Below are 15098 nucleotides of genomic sequence, written 5' to 3' on the forward strand. Positions count from 1 at the left end.
TGCTTTCCCATATTCAACTCTAATGCCCATGTGTCACAAAATGTCTTAGGAATATTGGTTCGAATCCAACGAATCCAGTGATACGTGGCGTGGTGCGACCACTTCGGGAACGGTCTGCACTGACGGCGTTTTGTTGACAACGTCTCTTTAAGTTAATATAATAATACGCCCTAAGTGCAAACATAACAAAGATGCGATGAAAAAGGAATGTCTTCAGGTGAGATTTTAAACTTGCGAAAGTTGGATCAGATAAAATGCCTATAGGGAGTAAGTTCCACAGAAAATAGCTGAATGTTTGAAGGATCTATGGCCGAAAGTTTTGAGTTTATATGGAAGTGATTGATCGTCAGATCAGAGATTCCTCTTTGGGATGTAGTGTGAGACAAGGGTTTGCAGATAGAGTGGATCAGTTCCATTTAGGGCTTTGTAGGTTAGAGATAAGATCTTAAACTCTATTCTTTTCCTGACTCTTATCAATACAGACTGGGTATGGCTTGTTAGTTTTGTGCATGTGATGATTCTGGGTGGCGTTGTTCTGCAATATGTGAAGTTAGTCACTGGTTATACCAGTCAAGAGACTATTGCCGCGGCAGCCCCAAGAAGGTAACTTTGGTTGTATATAGTGTTCCTGTGCACGTTTAACTGCTGGGCAACATTACGCTTGGATGTTCTAGACTGAAACATTCTATTAGCCCGCCGCCTTTCATCTCCTGTTAGCCGTGGAATAGCGAAATGAATGCACGATTCTTAGTGTTTTTCGGACACATCGAAGTCAAAATAATGATTTGGATGATAATGATTCGATGCTTAGAGCCCCACTAGATGACGGGACTACAAAATGCGTGGATCTATGAACACAATGAAAAAAAGAGCATTTCTTCCATTTCACACTATGTTCGGTTATGGAATAAGGTGGGATCGTCAAAAAATACACTCATAATATCCTTTAAAAGACCCCAAGAAATTAGCAAATACTTACATTTGACGAGCAGTTCCACCTTCTTGGTAACAGGAGCCCCGATGTTGTTGGTTGCAGTACAGGAATAGTTCCCTCTCTGTCTACAGTCTGCAGACTCAAGTCTGTATGTCACTGTCAGGGAGCTGTCTACTTTTGTCAAAAGACCAGATCCATTGAGTAATTGGATAACTGACCATGGATTACTATTTACTTGACATCTCAAGATAACTGGGTTGCCTACTGTAACTGTCACTGAATCGTCGCGAGAGTTTATGCTAAACAGACCTAAAGTAGTCGCATCTGAAAAAGAAAACAACATTGTATGTGTTTTGGACCTATCCTACCATACCAACAAACATATGAATTACTGTAAGATAAGAGACCATGTATGCTGATCTTTTTTCTGCACTCCTATAAGATAAGAATATGTGCACTGGTTCTCGTCCTCAGGAATCCAAATGTAACAGTTTGGCCACTTGAATGTAGGGACTCAGACTGCGGTAGGTAGGTGATAATTGTACACACATATGTCCAGTATTCTAACAATGATACTTACACTGTACATCCACTGTCATCTCACTAGACTCAGACTGTGGTAAAGCTGTCCCCACACAAGGACTGAAGGTGTTGTTAGCCGTACACACATACGTCCCTGCCTGTGATCTCTGTATGTTACTGATGGTCAGAGTAGATCCAGACTGAGAATTGAAGCTGCTGTCATCTTTCTTTGCCCATGTCACGGTTGCTGCAGGGCTGGCATCCACAGAACAGGATATGTTGAGAGTCTGTGACTCCCTGACAGGTGTGAACTGGGGAACAGACACTGAAGATTTGTCTGGAAGGAAACAAAACCATGTGAAACACTTCAGATGCCAAATATTCAAGGATAAATAAATTATCATGTTGAGTGAGTGAGTGAGTTAGTATTTAACGTCACATCGGCAGTGACGAGAACGATTAATTATAAAAATACAAATGAATTACTAGCACGGGCATTGTAAAACCCTGTCAACGAAAGACAGTAAAACTGACTAGAATATCACAGAATAGAATATAAAACTAGTGAATAGACCTAAAACAATGTATCTATAGAGGACAGTACAATATAAAAATGAGCTATAGGTTGCCAACAACTGAAGGTAGATCACCATACTAAGGACCATGGGGACTTACAGTACATTTGCTTCCTGCATGGACTCTAGCTGGATTTACATCATCCCTTCAGCTGTTAGCAATTTAGACAAATCTAGCCATAAAGTGAAATCACACTTATTCTACGATTAAAAAGCTGGAAAACTGAAATTTACGTCAAAAGTTTTTGGACTTACGTACCCTCTCAGGAGGACAATTATTTTACGGTTCTTCAACCACCCTTTGAGGGTACAGCCACTAACGATTTGAGTTACTAATTTAATCTTCCAATTTTAAAATATTTATCTATTTACAGTTCAGTTAATAAATCTAATTCCTTTAAAAATGCAATAATTAAATGAGGACTAACACTGTCAAAAAGATCCTTCCTAGTATGTGAATTAAAATACTGATCCCTTGTGATGGAATACTCAACACAGTCAAGCAAGATATGCTTGACTGTGATTCTTTCCTCACAAGGGATGCAGAACGGAAGATCCTCACCTTTCAAAAGGTATTCATGTGTATATCTGGTGTGGCCAATACGACATTGCCGCATAATGACCTCTTCAAATCTGGACTGACAACCCAAGTAGGTGTAACCAATATAGGGTTTTATTGCATGTAATGTATTTATACCCACTTGGGTGTCCCACTTCTTTTGCATCAGATCACGTATATAAGATCTAATGGTGGCTTTATAATCACTGTAAGGAATAAGAAGTGGTGTCACAGATTTGTTGAGTGCTGCCTTGGCAGCAAGATCGGCCATCCTATTCCCAGAAATGCCTACGTGGCTGGGTAACCAACAGAAGACGATGTTGTATTGGCCAGTAGCAAGATTATTATACAATTCAATAATTTCAATTAAAAGTGGATGTTTACAAGAAATATTTTAATAGCCTGAAGGCAAGAAAGAGAGTCGGAATATATTATATACTGTTTACGTTTAGGGTGTCTTTGAATATATTTAAGAGTTGTTAATATGGCGTTAGCTTCAGCTGTAAAAATAGAACTATTGTCTGGTAATCTAGAAGATATTGTTCTGGATCCAATGACAGTAGCACAAGCAACTGCGCCACCGTCCTTGGATCCATCTGTAAATAAGGGTTTGTAATTGCTATATTTATGTTTTAATTGATGATATTCTTGTTTATATTGTAAGTCATTTGTTTCTGATTTTTTAAATGTAGTTAATGTACATGTTAGGTCAACTTGTCTAACCAATTGCCAAGGAGGAGAAGAAAGTAGTCGGTCAGGAGCTATATTTTCCAGCTCAATACCAGAAGCAGCTAGAAATGGCTTAATTCTGAGCCCAAGAGGCGGAACAAGAGAAGACTTTTTGTTAAACAAATCCTCATAGAGAGGATTAAAGACACAATTAAATGCGGGATTAGACTCATTAGAAGCTAATTTAGTAATGTATTGTAAAGATAGTTTTACACGGCGTAAGTTGAGTGGAGGCTCATCAGCTTCAGCGTATAGACTGTTGATAGGCGAGGTTCTAAATGAACGAAGACAAAGTCTTTGGCCTTGGTGGTGCACAGGATCAAGTAGTTTTAGGTTGCTTTGACAAGCTCCACCATATACGATGGAGCCGTAATCAAGTTTAGATCGGACAATTGATCTGTATAAGTGAAGAAAGGTAGCTTGATCCCCTCCCCACTTTGAATTTGAAACAACCTTTAATAAATCGAGTGCCTTCAGGCATTTGGCTCTAAGGGATCTAATATGCGGCAAAAAGGTCAAATGTGTGTCGAAAATAAGGCCCAAGAACTTGGCCTCCTTGACCACTTTGATTGGGGTACCACTGAGAAATAGTTCTGGTTCTTTATGGGGTTTGTATTTACGACAGAAGTGTATACAATTGGTTTTTGATTTAGAAAATTTAAAGCCGTTTTCAAGACACCATTTATCAATTTTGTTTAAACACAGCTGCAGTTGCCGTTCAATAGTATACATGTTCTTACCGCGGCAAGAAATATTAAAATCATCCACAAATAAATATCCATCTATTAAATCGCTTAAAACTTTAGATAAACTGTTGATCTTGATGCTAAAAAGAGTGACAGACAAAATACTGCCTTGTGGAACACCCTGATCCTGATTGTAATGATCAGACAGGGTAGAACTCACGCGGACTTGAAACTGTCTGTTATTTAAAAAATTGCCTATGAATTCGGGCAAACGACCTCGCAAGTCAAAATCATGTAAATCTCTTAAAATGCCATATTTCCAGGTTGTGTCATATGCCTTCTCAAGATCAAAAAAGATAGACACAGCATGTTGTTTATTAATCAGCGCATTTTTCACAAATAAATTCCAAACGCACTAAATGATCGACAGTACTTCTGTTTTTACGGAAACCACATTGAATATCTGTGATAAGGTTATTTGTTTCCAAGTACCAAAGAAGTCGATTATTTATCATGCGTTCCATGGTCTTGCAAACACAGCTAGTTAGTGAAATAGGTCGATAACTGGATGGATCAATATGATCACGTCCAGGTTTAGGTATTGGTGCTACTATGGCGTCACGCCATGAAGAAGGAAATTTACCCGATGTCCAAATATCATCAAATATATTTAGAAGAGTTTCTAGGCAGGATTCTGGTAAGTGCTTCAGGAGATACATAATTTTTCCAAGATTGGCGTTTATTCTGTTTAAAGGTACGCCGTGCTTTAGCATTTAAAATTTTAAATTTATCTAAATTATGCACCATAGGATGGTGACGGAAATAATGTTCTGCTTTTTTCCTTGCCTTCCTAGCCTGTTTGCATTCATCGCTGAACCATGGTTTTCTTATGTGTGGAACTGCAGAAGACTTTGGTATACACTTGTCAGCAATGTCAATGAGTACATCTAAAAACATTTAATAGCATCAGGAACGTCAATAAAACGTTCGGGATTAAGTTTGCCAGTACAGAGATTCATATAGAGCCCAGTTGGCCTTTTTGAAATTCCATCGTGATGATGGAGGTACATCAGATGGGTTCACAGGTTTTAGTATTGTAGGGAAGTGGTCGCTCCCACACAGGTCATCATGAACCAACCATTCAAATTCATTTAAAATATTAGAGTCAGTAATTGATAAATCAAGAGCTGAATATGTTCCTGTGCCAGGATGTAAATATGTATGTGACCCGTCATTGTAAATACAGAGATCATTATTTGAAAGAAAATCCTCAAGTAATTTACCTTTGGTGTTCGTTGTAGTATCTCCCCAGAGTGGGTTGTGGCCATTTAAATCGCCCATGATTATACAGGGCTTAGGAAGTTCATTGTAAAGAGCTTGTAGATCAGTTAACTGGACAGTAGATGAAGGTGGAATATACAATGAACAAAGCGTAAACGCAACTTGTAATGTAAGTCGCACAGATACTGCTTGGAGATTTGTTTTAAGCGCTATTGAACTATGTGTAACATTTTGTCGTACCAAGATTGATGATGCTCCACTTGCCCTATCACCTGGAGGTGAAAAATAATGATATGCATTGAAATGACGGAGGTCAAGAGTATCAGTGTGTTTCAAATATGTTTCCTGTAGACAGATTGCTGACGGTGTAAAATCCTGGATTAAAAGCTGCAATTCATTAAAACTAGTCCTTAGTCCTCTGCAATTCCAATGAATAATATTCTGATAACCTATCTTTTGGGGGAATTTATTGGGGATCTACCCCGCACCTTTTTGGTGGGCGACAAACTGTGTGCCCTAGAGCGGACGTTTTCAGACACGTCCATGTCTTCGAGTGATCCATATTTTGTTGAAAATTTGGATTTTATTCTCTGAACCTTTTGGGGCTCTGCCGCTTAGCTTTTTCAAAGAATCTGCCTTTTTCGTTCTTGTTTTACTGGTTTGAGACCTTGTTGATGACTGAGAAGATATGTCATGATCAGGGAACGTTGCATATTGAATCTGTGATGTACCAGGAAGTGATTCTGCAGTTTGAGTAGATATGGCAGGTGACAAAGGTTGAGGGGAATCCGTGTTCACCCAAGTCAAGTTTGTCTGACAGCTTGCAGATAATTTCTTTATTGTGGATGCTGCTTCTGGGTTTGGTCTGGCAACGGAAGCATAGCTTTCTGTTTGTACTGAGCTCTGGACCATTTTCTTTGTATCTGCAAAACTGATGTTTTGTGTAAACTTTATTCTATTAATGGCCATTTGTTGTTTCCACACAGGACATTCTTTAGAGAAAGATGGGTGATCCCCTGCGCAGTTTGTGCACTTTTTAACATGGATGTTAAAATCTTTTGTTGTGTGTGTTTTTTCACTACAATGAGCACACACAACAGACAATGTGCACATATTTACACCATGACCGAATTTTTGGCACTTGAAGCACCTTAGCGGATTCGGAATGTATGTATCAACATTGAGATTACAGTATCCTGCCTTAAGTGACTTTGGAACAGTAGGCGAAGAGAAGGAAAACAGATATGTGTTGGTTTTATGGTTGTGTTGTTTTTAGGGGTTGTGAAGCGTTTGGCATATAGTACACCCTCATCTTTCGTCGAAACGATATCTAGGTCAGACATGTCTGCCAGCAATCGATCACGATCTCGCACTATTCCCTTACTGGTGTTGAGTGTTTTGTGCGCCGTGACAGTAACCGGAGTACCAACAAAAGTGTCGATATTCAATAGGTTGGTTGACTGTTGCTTTTTGGCGCACTCAATCAACAGCGCACGTGAACGTAATCTTCTAATGTTCTTTACTTCGCCAGCAATGCCATGGGTACCCTTAGACACTGCAAATGGGTTCAGCTTCAAAAGTGTGTTATCTTTGGTCTCAATGACAAGGACACGTGGCCAGTAATCAATCTGTTTGGACGGTCTGAGGTCGTCAACGGGATCATTTTCGAGAGGACATTTGCTCTTCTTAGTGGGGGTTTCGTAAGCCATGGTTAGTTATGTAGATTTCATCATCCGAGCTCCCCACCCACCACGGAGTATCACAAGGACAATGCTGAAGCAAGCGGACCTCCAGCTTGCAGCACCAAGGATACTCGGATGATATACTCCAGTAGAAGAATTACAATGAATTAATCCACAAGATTGGCCCATGAGCCACCGCCTTCTGGGCATAAGACTCTAGGCAAAATTCAGAACTTCAAATACATTCTAAAACCAGAAAAGTCGATGGGTAATTCTGCCAAGACCGAAATTAAAAGTCCAAATAAAATTTGTGCAATGACATAGATATAATCCATGCACAGGGCTTGGCATGACCAGCCAATTGGTTGAATCGGGCCAATTCAACCATCCGTCTAGGTGAAGTAAGGGCCAAAGTGGTGTGTTGGGCAAATGGAAAGCAGTTAAAAGCCCAAATGCCCTCAACCACCAGGTTCCCGCCCTCCACCGCCACGGGACGCAACCCACGGCAAACAGGTTGCCCAATTTAGTCGCCTCTTAATTATCATGTTGATACCTAAATAAACCTCACAACTGAATTCATACTGTTCCTGTTCTATACCCCGTTGTCACAAATACTGTAATTTCTGTTAGTAATGTGGAGGCTGACTTTCACACTGATCTCAGCACACCCAGGAGCACACACATATATCTCCACTGTGACACTCCACTGTCTCCACTCAGCTCCCCGACACATCCTTGTCTTTTAGTAATCTAGTCATATTACTTACACTGCACCTCCACTGTGACAGCTGACACACTGGACGTCCCCACGGAGTTCCTCCCAGCACATCTATATAGCTTCCCCAACACACACACACCCTTGTCTTTCAGTAGTGTAGTCATGTTACTTACACTGCACCTCCACTGTGACAGCTGACACACTAGACGTCCCCACGGAGTTCCTCCCAGCACATGTATAGCTTCCTCCACTGCTCCTGGAGACAGGACTCAGGTTGTACTCTCTGCTTGTTGCTGATGAAATGGAAGAACCGTTGTGTGTCCAGATGTAAGACGTGACAGATGGGTTGGCTGCCGTCACTTGACAGATCAGGTGTGCATTGGGCTGCCCTACATAGACTCTGTGTGGCTGACACGTGGGGCTCAGTGTTACCTCGGGGGCATCTGTATATAGATGTTTGTTTCCCACTTAGGATACCTTTTTATAACGTCAATAAACATCTGTGTACATACAAATTCTGATAGGTATGGCGAGTATAGAATAGACCTTGCCAAATAATGACAAGAATAGATTTCTTTCAAATTAAAATGACGTGATCTTAGTTGTCGAAATATCGCCAGAAAAGAACAATATAAGTTATAGGTACTTATTGTGATGGGTGTCGATTTCCATACTCATAAAAAATGTTGACATAAAAATCTGTACATAAAGGAATTTGATGCAAAACCAATCAAGAATAATGTTTTTTTTAAAAATTCCATTTCAAATCAAATTGAAAAAGAATGATGTTAATTTGATATTTGTATTTCAAATACAACTACCATTACCTAATGCAATACTGATTTTACAGACAGCATGCAAGAACAAGAAGAGGCAGACCGTTGGTATTGATGTAATGTGTGACACTGTTTTCTCTCTCAAAAGCTACTCGGCAGTTTTTGAAGATTCTGGTTAGAATTGGTCTTCAGTAACACATGCTTGCCGTAAGAGGCGACAAACGGGATCGTAGATTATGTAGATTGATGTTCATGATGTTTATCACTGGATTGTCTAGTTAAAGACAGCGCACGAATTGATCAGTAGTGATCTATAATGTGGGATAGACAATCTGTTGTACTGACAGATGAACATGCCAACTTGACATAAGCGTCATCAATCTCGGGAAGAATATTCAACAAGTCGTGCTAGTCAGCTGTTTACTCATATCACACGTTGACGAAATCCAAATTACAATCAAGGCAGAAAATAAGTTGTAAAGTGGTATTGCTTTGGAATACAAGGTCATGTCCTAACTGTCAACGTTAATTTAAATTAAGTTTGACAAATGTGAAGAATCAGCTCACACGCAACATCCACTGAGACACTGGAGCTGTCAACAGTCCCGTGTGTATTGAAAGCCTGACACTTGTAGGATCCTGTCTGTGACCTGTCAGTCACTGGGAGAGTCAGTGTAGCTCCATCACTGTTGGGTTTCCCATCCTTGAACCACTTGTATGTACATGTAGGTTTGCAGGTGGCTGAACACAGGATACTTGGTACACTCTCTTGACCTTCCCTCTTGGTGTAGGACAGAGTGGAGGGTTGAAGGGTCACAGCATAGGGTCCGTCTGTCAGAAAGGAAGAACAGTGAAACAGATTAAACCAATGCACACACAGGTGGGGGAGCACAGGATACTTGGTACACTCTCTGGACCTTCCCTCCTGGTGTAGGACAGAGTGGAGGGTTGTAGGGTCACGGCATAGGGTCCGTCTGTCAGAGAGGAAGAACAGTGAGAGAGATTAAACCAATGTATGAGCACACATTTGATACTTTTTGAAACCACGACCTGTAAAATAAATTGTATCTGACAGATACGAATGCTGTAATCAGTTTGTCACCTTAAGGTCGAAACAAATTCACATTTCATACTTTCTCATCCTACTGGCCAAGTAATTCATGAATAAGTAACAAAGCATTTCTGCCTCATCTGTATATTTCCAATTCAACAACACTAACGCAAACTACAAAGTATAAACAAAAATGATTAAACATTCTAACACAACGATGATGCAACGCAGATGGAGATGAATTTACTGTTTGTAAGAGTATAATGGCGACATTTTGACGTCATTGTATTCGTTTAAAACATTTGCATTAGAATCGTTTTCATCGGAAGATTGCCTGGATATCTTAGAAAATCGGTATAAGCAATTGTGTAAGGTTAGAGATCAATGTCAGGATTGTTTTCAGCAGCAGTTATTTGCCGTGCTACAATCTATTCATCTCTCATGTCAGGTCAGTGAAGGAATGTAAAATGGGTTGTCTAGAGTGGACTGAGGACTGATTGGATTTTCTGGTTTATTGCAGATATTCAATGTCAAGGGAGATGTGGGCTTCCCATAACTTTACTCTCTAATACTTATTTTATAGATGCCATGGTTTGCACTCGTGAACTCCTCATCTTAAAGAAAGCTTAAATGAAGTGTCCTGATATCATTTACCTTTTACTACCCATATATCTTAGTAGCAGTTGAAACCTATTTCGTTTTGATTTCCTGAAGTTCTGGTCCTTAGACGTCCAGAGTGGATTCAACCATCAACATTATTTTCTTGTCGGTAGTGGATCCATTGCTGGTGACAGACTGAGAAATACCTTATATACCTCGTCTATAGATAAGGACGTCATCATCGAACTATTTGCCAAAGCTGCTCGAAACGTTTCTTCAGTGACCATTCTTCATGGATATAGACTCTTGAATAAATATACAAGTCTCCTGTCTCATGCCAAGATACATGCAGAGGACCATTGTCTTCATTTTGATTTTAGCACTGTTATTCTATTTCTAAAGAGGCTTGGGTAAGTACTGATCACAAGTGTCCTTACATATTTACTTGTTTGTCTCTTGTTAGGATTAAGACAAACAATGCATGTGAACAGCAAATAGCGATCATTTCTAAGTTATGATTGATCCAAAAATATATTTCATCAAATTTGAGTTGAGTCAAATGTATTTTTCTTCTCTTTGTAGTATGTTTCTTTTGTTGAGCTTAATTTCTCCATTTATATTGTATGTTTGATGCCATTTGTGTACAGAGCTGCTATGATTGTTTCATTTTTCTCTATCAACGCATATAGATAGTATATAAATGTACGATTTTGTGCCACTAAAGTATTCACATCATAATGGCAGAAGTCAATATTTCATATAAACGAAAATGAGAATCCAACTGTCCTACATCAAATTTGCCTTTTTCCTCACATAGGTAGAAGTAAAATTTATGTAAGGTACAAGTTTAGATTAGTGTTCACTTTTCAAAGCTTTCTCCTTATGTTACGAGTGTGTATTTCCTGTATATTTTGTTATTAATTAAGTAATAAATTATGATGGGTAACATTTCGTTTTAATAGATGATCCGCATTTTTAGGATTCCCCAGCAGGCTTGTCCAGGAATTATCAGCCCTTGACTTCCTGTTTGTTTACTTCCGGTAGACTTATTCTGGGGCATTCTACAGTGTTGACGATGTTCGTTTGTGCCCGGGAAATGGCTAAATATATATGAATAGGCTGGTCGCCTTGTTGCGACACGGACATTTCTGGAGTTTATATCATCTGCATCCGTCAAGCGTCAAGCGTTATCTACATTAACTGCTGTCAGACTGATCGCTATTAACATTCTGCAGAGCTGTTCTCTCTCACACCAAGAGTTTGCTACTATATATATGTTGTGACCCATTACCTTAGACTTTGTCTCATTTGTATTGTATTTGAAATCTGTATTGTGAAATTGACTTGTGACTTTGTGACTTTGTATACCTTGCTCTCGTTGCATAATAATACATTATTTGAACGTTTATGACTTGTCTTTGTTCTGTTTTACTAATTTCTTACATTGTTTGTCACGGTAAATTATTAACCATAACAAAATTGGGGGCTCGTCCGACATTTGAGAACATTTGTGAAATTTGTTTCAATTTTTTTGCAATTTTGCAACAAGTTAATTGTGGAACCAGCAAAATGGTGTTTGAACTTGAGAAGTTTGTGTGGAGGAAATCAAATTTATTGCAAATTTTTTTCATATCTCAAACTTGATGCCAAACCTGCAATGAGGAAATTTCAGATTGTGAAAATAGTGTTAAATCATTATATTGATGAGGGAGTTTTTGAAGATGATGTTTTGGAAATAGTGAAAGAGGAATGTTCAGACCTGTTGGAAATGAAAAAAACTAGGACTGGTTTGAGACAGTTAGTGTTGATGGAAGTTTTCAAGCAGAGTGTTCTTGCTGACCTTAAGACTTATTTGGATGAACAAACGGTTGATGACTTACATATGGCAGCAATGTTGGCAGATGATTATTGTTTGACTCACAAGAGTTCTTTTAAGTCTCCAGGTATTACAAAGTTTTCTGGCCAAAAGGGTATTTCCCCAGTTAAGACTCCAGGACATGCAGGTTACAGTGTTGTTAGAACAGGTTCAAATTCTAGTGGCAAGCAGTCACATACTTTCCAGTCTAAGCCTAAGTCTACCAGTGGTACTGACCCTGTTTGTGCATATTGTAAGAAGACAGGTCATTTGATTTCTGCATGTTCGGAAGGTGTTTTTGCCCTGTGTGTAATAATTCTACCCTATGGCCCGTTATTATCTTGAGGGATACTGGAGCTCTTCAATCTCTGAATTTGAAGGATATTTTGCCCTTTTCTGATGAGTCTTCAGCTAAATGGACATTGTATCATCAAGTCATGCTACCGAAAGTACCACTACCTAAGACAAAGTCTGGTAATCTGTATCAGCTCACTATCATGTGTGCTTGCACCAGATTTCCTGAAGCAATTCCGCTTCGTAGGACTGTTGCTCCTGTGACTGTCAAGGCTTGGTTCAGTTTTGTCACCTTAGTTGGTTGGCCAAAAGTGTTTCAACAAAGCCATATACCGGTTGAGTATTATGCAAGTTAAGTCTTGTGCTTATCATCACGGGAGCTTTAGAGAGGTTTCATCAAACTTTGAAGAATATGATCAAGACTTACTGCTTTGAGACAGAGAAAGATTGAGATGAGGGTGTGTATTTGTTGTTGTTTGCTGTCAGGGAGTGAGTTCAGTAAAGTTTAGGGTTTAGAGCCTTTGAACCTGTATTTGGTCACTGTGTGGGTGGGCCACTGAAACATTTAAAAGAACAATGGGTCAATGATGTAGGTGATGCAGTGCCTGTGAAACAACACCCACATCGCATGAATCCTGCATAACATGAAATTCTGCGGAAAAATACATGCTGGACAATGACATTATTGAACCCTGTGGCAGTCCGGGGAGTTCACCATGTGTTCTTGTGCTGAAGAGTGTTGGAGGTGGTTGGCACATTCTGTGCTGACATGAAAGCTGTCAATGCACTCTCACGAACTAATTCGTATCCTATTCCAAGAGTGGACGATTTATTGATTGCATTGGTCAAGCTAAATACACTTTTCAAAAAAAAAAGAAACACAAAACCCAAATATCAATAAAAATGTGGTGTTATTCGAGGACGTGTAGATCAGCACAAAACAAAGACACATGAATGAAGTTTTGTGGAGAAATGAATTGTCTATATTTCATCAGAATAACAGTCATCACAGTCACTACTGCTGTCCACCAGGTGGTGTCGAAGTCAGTACCTCGCAAGATCACCTCCAGCTGCTACCACTGCCCAACACCTCCTGGATACAGATTGAATCAGTCGTTGGATGTTTTGTTCTGGAATCCATCTCCATTCCTCTTGTAGTATGTGTAACAACTGTTGAAGATTCTGTGTTGGATCACAATGTCAGCGTACCCATCTATCGATCTAATGCCAAAGGTGTTTGACTGGGTTTAGATCCAGGGATCTGGAGGGCAAGGGGAGGGTATTGATGTTGTTATTGGCCAGGTAGTCCATGGTGGCATGTGCTGTGTGGGGCCTGGCATTGTAGTGTTGGAAGAGCTGCCGTGATGGTCAACAAAGTGAAGGATGTGCACACAGAGAATCTGGTTGATGTATCGATTAGCCATCAGATTGCCTTGGACAAGCACAAGTTCTGATCTGCAGGTGTATGAGAGCCCCCACAACGCCTCCCACCTACCCCCAACCCCCCTACATACACACACACCATAACAATCCCTTCACATAATCTGTGCACCTGTCTTATGCATTTGATTTGTGCTGTATCCTGGGCAGTAAGATGGCGGTCAAGTAGGTAGGTTACTTGGATGTACCGATCTTGGGCAGGTGTGGTGACACTAGGTCTCCCTGATCTTGGACGGTCGTTTGTCGAATTTGTATGGTGAAATCGATCCCACAATAGAGTTATTGAGCTGGAATGAACGTTGAAGATCCTTGCCACCTCATCCTTTGATTCGCCAGCTTGAAATCGTCCAAGTGCCTGCTTTCAATCTGCAGTGGTGAGACGTTGCAGTGCTCGTGCACAGTACTTGAAAGATAGTGGATGCAATTTTGAGATTCATTTGGGTCTTTAATAGTCATAAGATGTGCTCATGCTTTGCATGTGAGAAACAATCCTGATTGATTAAACGGTTCAAAATCATTTTTGTTGTGTTTGGTCAAGCATGATCTTCCAAAACATTTCGGAATCAATGTGCAACCCTGAAACAATGTTTGAGTGTACACATGTGTAAAAAATTGCAAGTATCATTTTTGAATGATTGCATTCATCACATTGGTCAAACTAGATGTATGACTGAGTTTGACTTACTGAACGGCTTCTGGCAGATTCCATTCACAGACTGTGGAAAGAAAATATCAGCATTCGCTACACCAGATGGACTGTATCAATACAAAGTGATGCTGTGTGGTCTGAAGAATGCACCAGGGACGTTCCAGAGATTCCTCAACAATGTCACATCTGGTCTTGACAGAGTCGAAGCTTACATGGATGATGTCATCAGTTATGGCATGGAATGGGAAGACCATCAGAAAGGAACTCATGCTTTCTTCAAAAGACTGTCTGAAGCAAAACTGACAGTGAATCTAGCCAAGTGTGAATTTTTGAAGGTACAAGCTGAACTTTTAGGGCATGTTGTAGGGCACGGCCAGGTACAGCCAGTTCATGCTAAATTGGAAGCAATTGTACATTTTTCAGTGCCTAAGTCTAAGAAAGAGATTCTTAGATATTGCAGGCTATAATAAATAGTTTATCTCACCACCTACAGACGTCTTTGGGAAAAAGGAAAAAAATTTAGTTGGATAGCATTTGTCAGACTGCATTTGAAAAAGCCATACTCATGAATTCTCCAGTATTGCAAGCACCAAATTTTGAGAATGCATTCAAGTTACAAATTGACGCAAGTGATGTAGGTTCAGGTGCTATCCTGATTCTAGAGTATGATTCAGGAATTGAACATCCAGTTTTTAATTTTTCCAAGAAGTTCGACAAGTATCAAAGAAAATATTCTAAAGGACCTTA

At 39.8% G+C, this 15098-nt stretch overlaps 1 protein-coding gene across 1 annotated transcript in view; it reads right to left on the bottom strand.

The window, feature by feature from the left end:
- LOC137291274 (carcinoembryonic antigen-related cell adhesion molecule 5-like) overlaps positions 1–15098 on the bottom strand; it is a 224105-nt gene that overhangs the window by 8129 nt on the left and 200878 nt on the right. Inside the window, exons 6-7 of the mRNA XM_067822607.1 lie at positions 9030–9293; positions 980–1258 (exon numbers count right to left, since the gene is read on the bottom strand). Of these exons, the coding sequence (XP_067678708.1) occupies positions 980–1258; positions 9030–9293 (543 nt within the window). The remainder of the gene's footprint in view (positions 1–979; positions 1259–9029; positions 9294–15098) is intronic.

This window comes from Haliotis asinina, chromosome 1 (assembly GCF_037392515.1).
Source record: "Haliotis asinina isolate JCU_RB_2024 chromosome 1, JCU_Hal_asi_v2, whole genome shotgun sequence".
NCBI lineage: Eukaryota > Metazoa > Mollusca > Gastropoda > Lepetellida > Haliotidae > Haliotis > Haliotis asinina.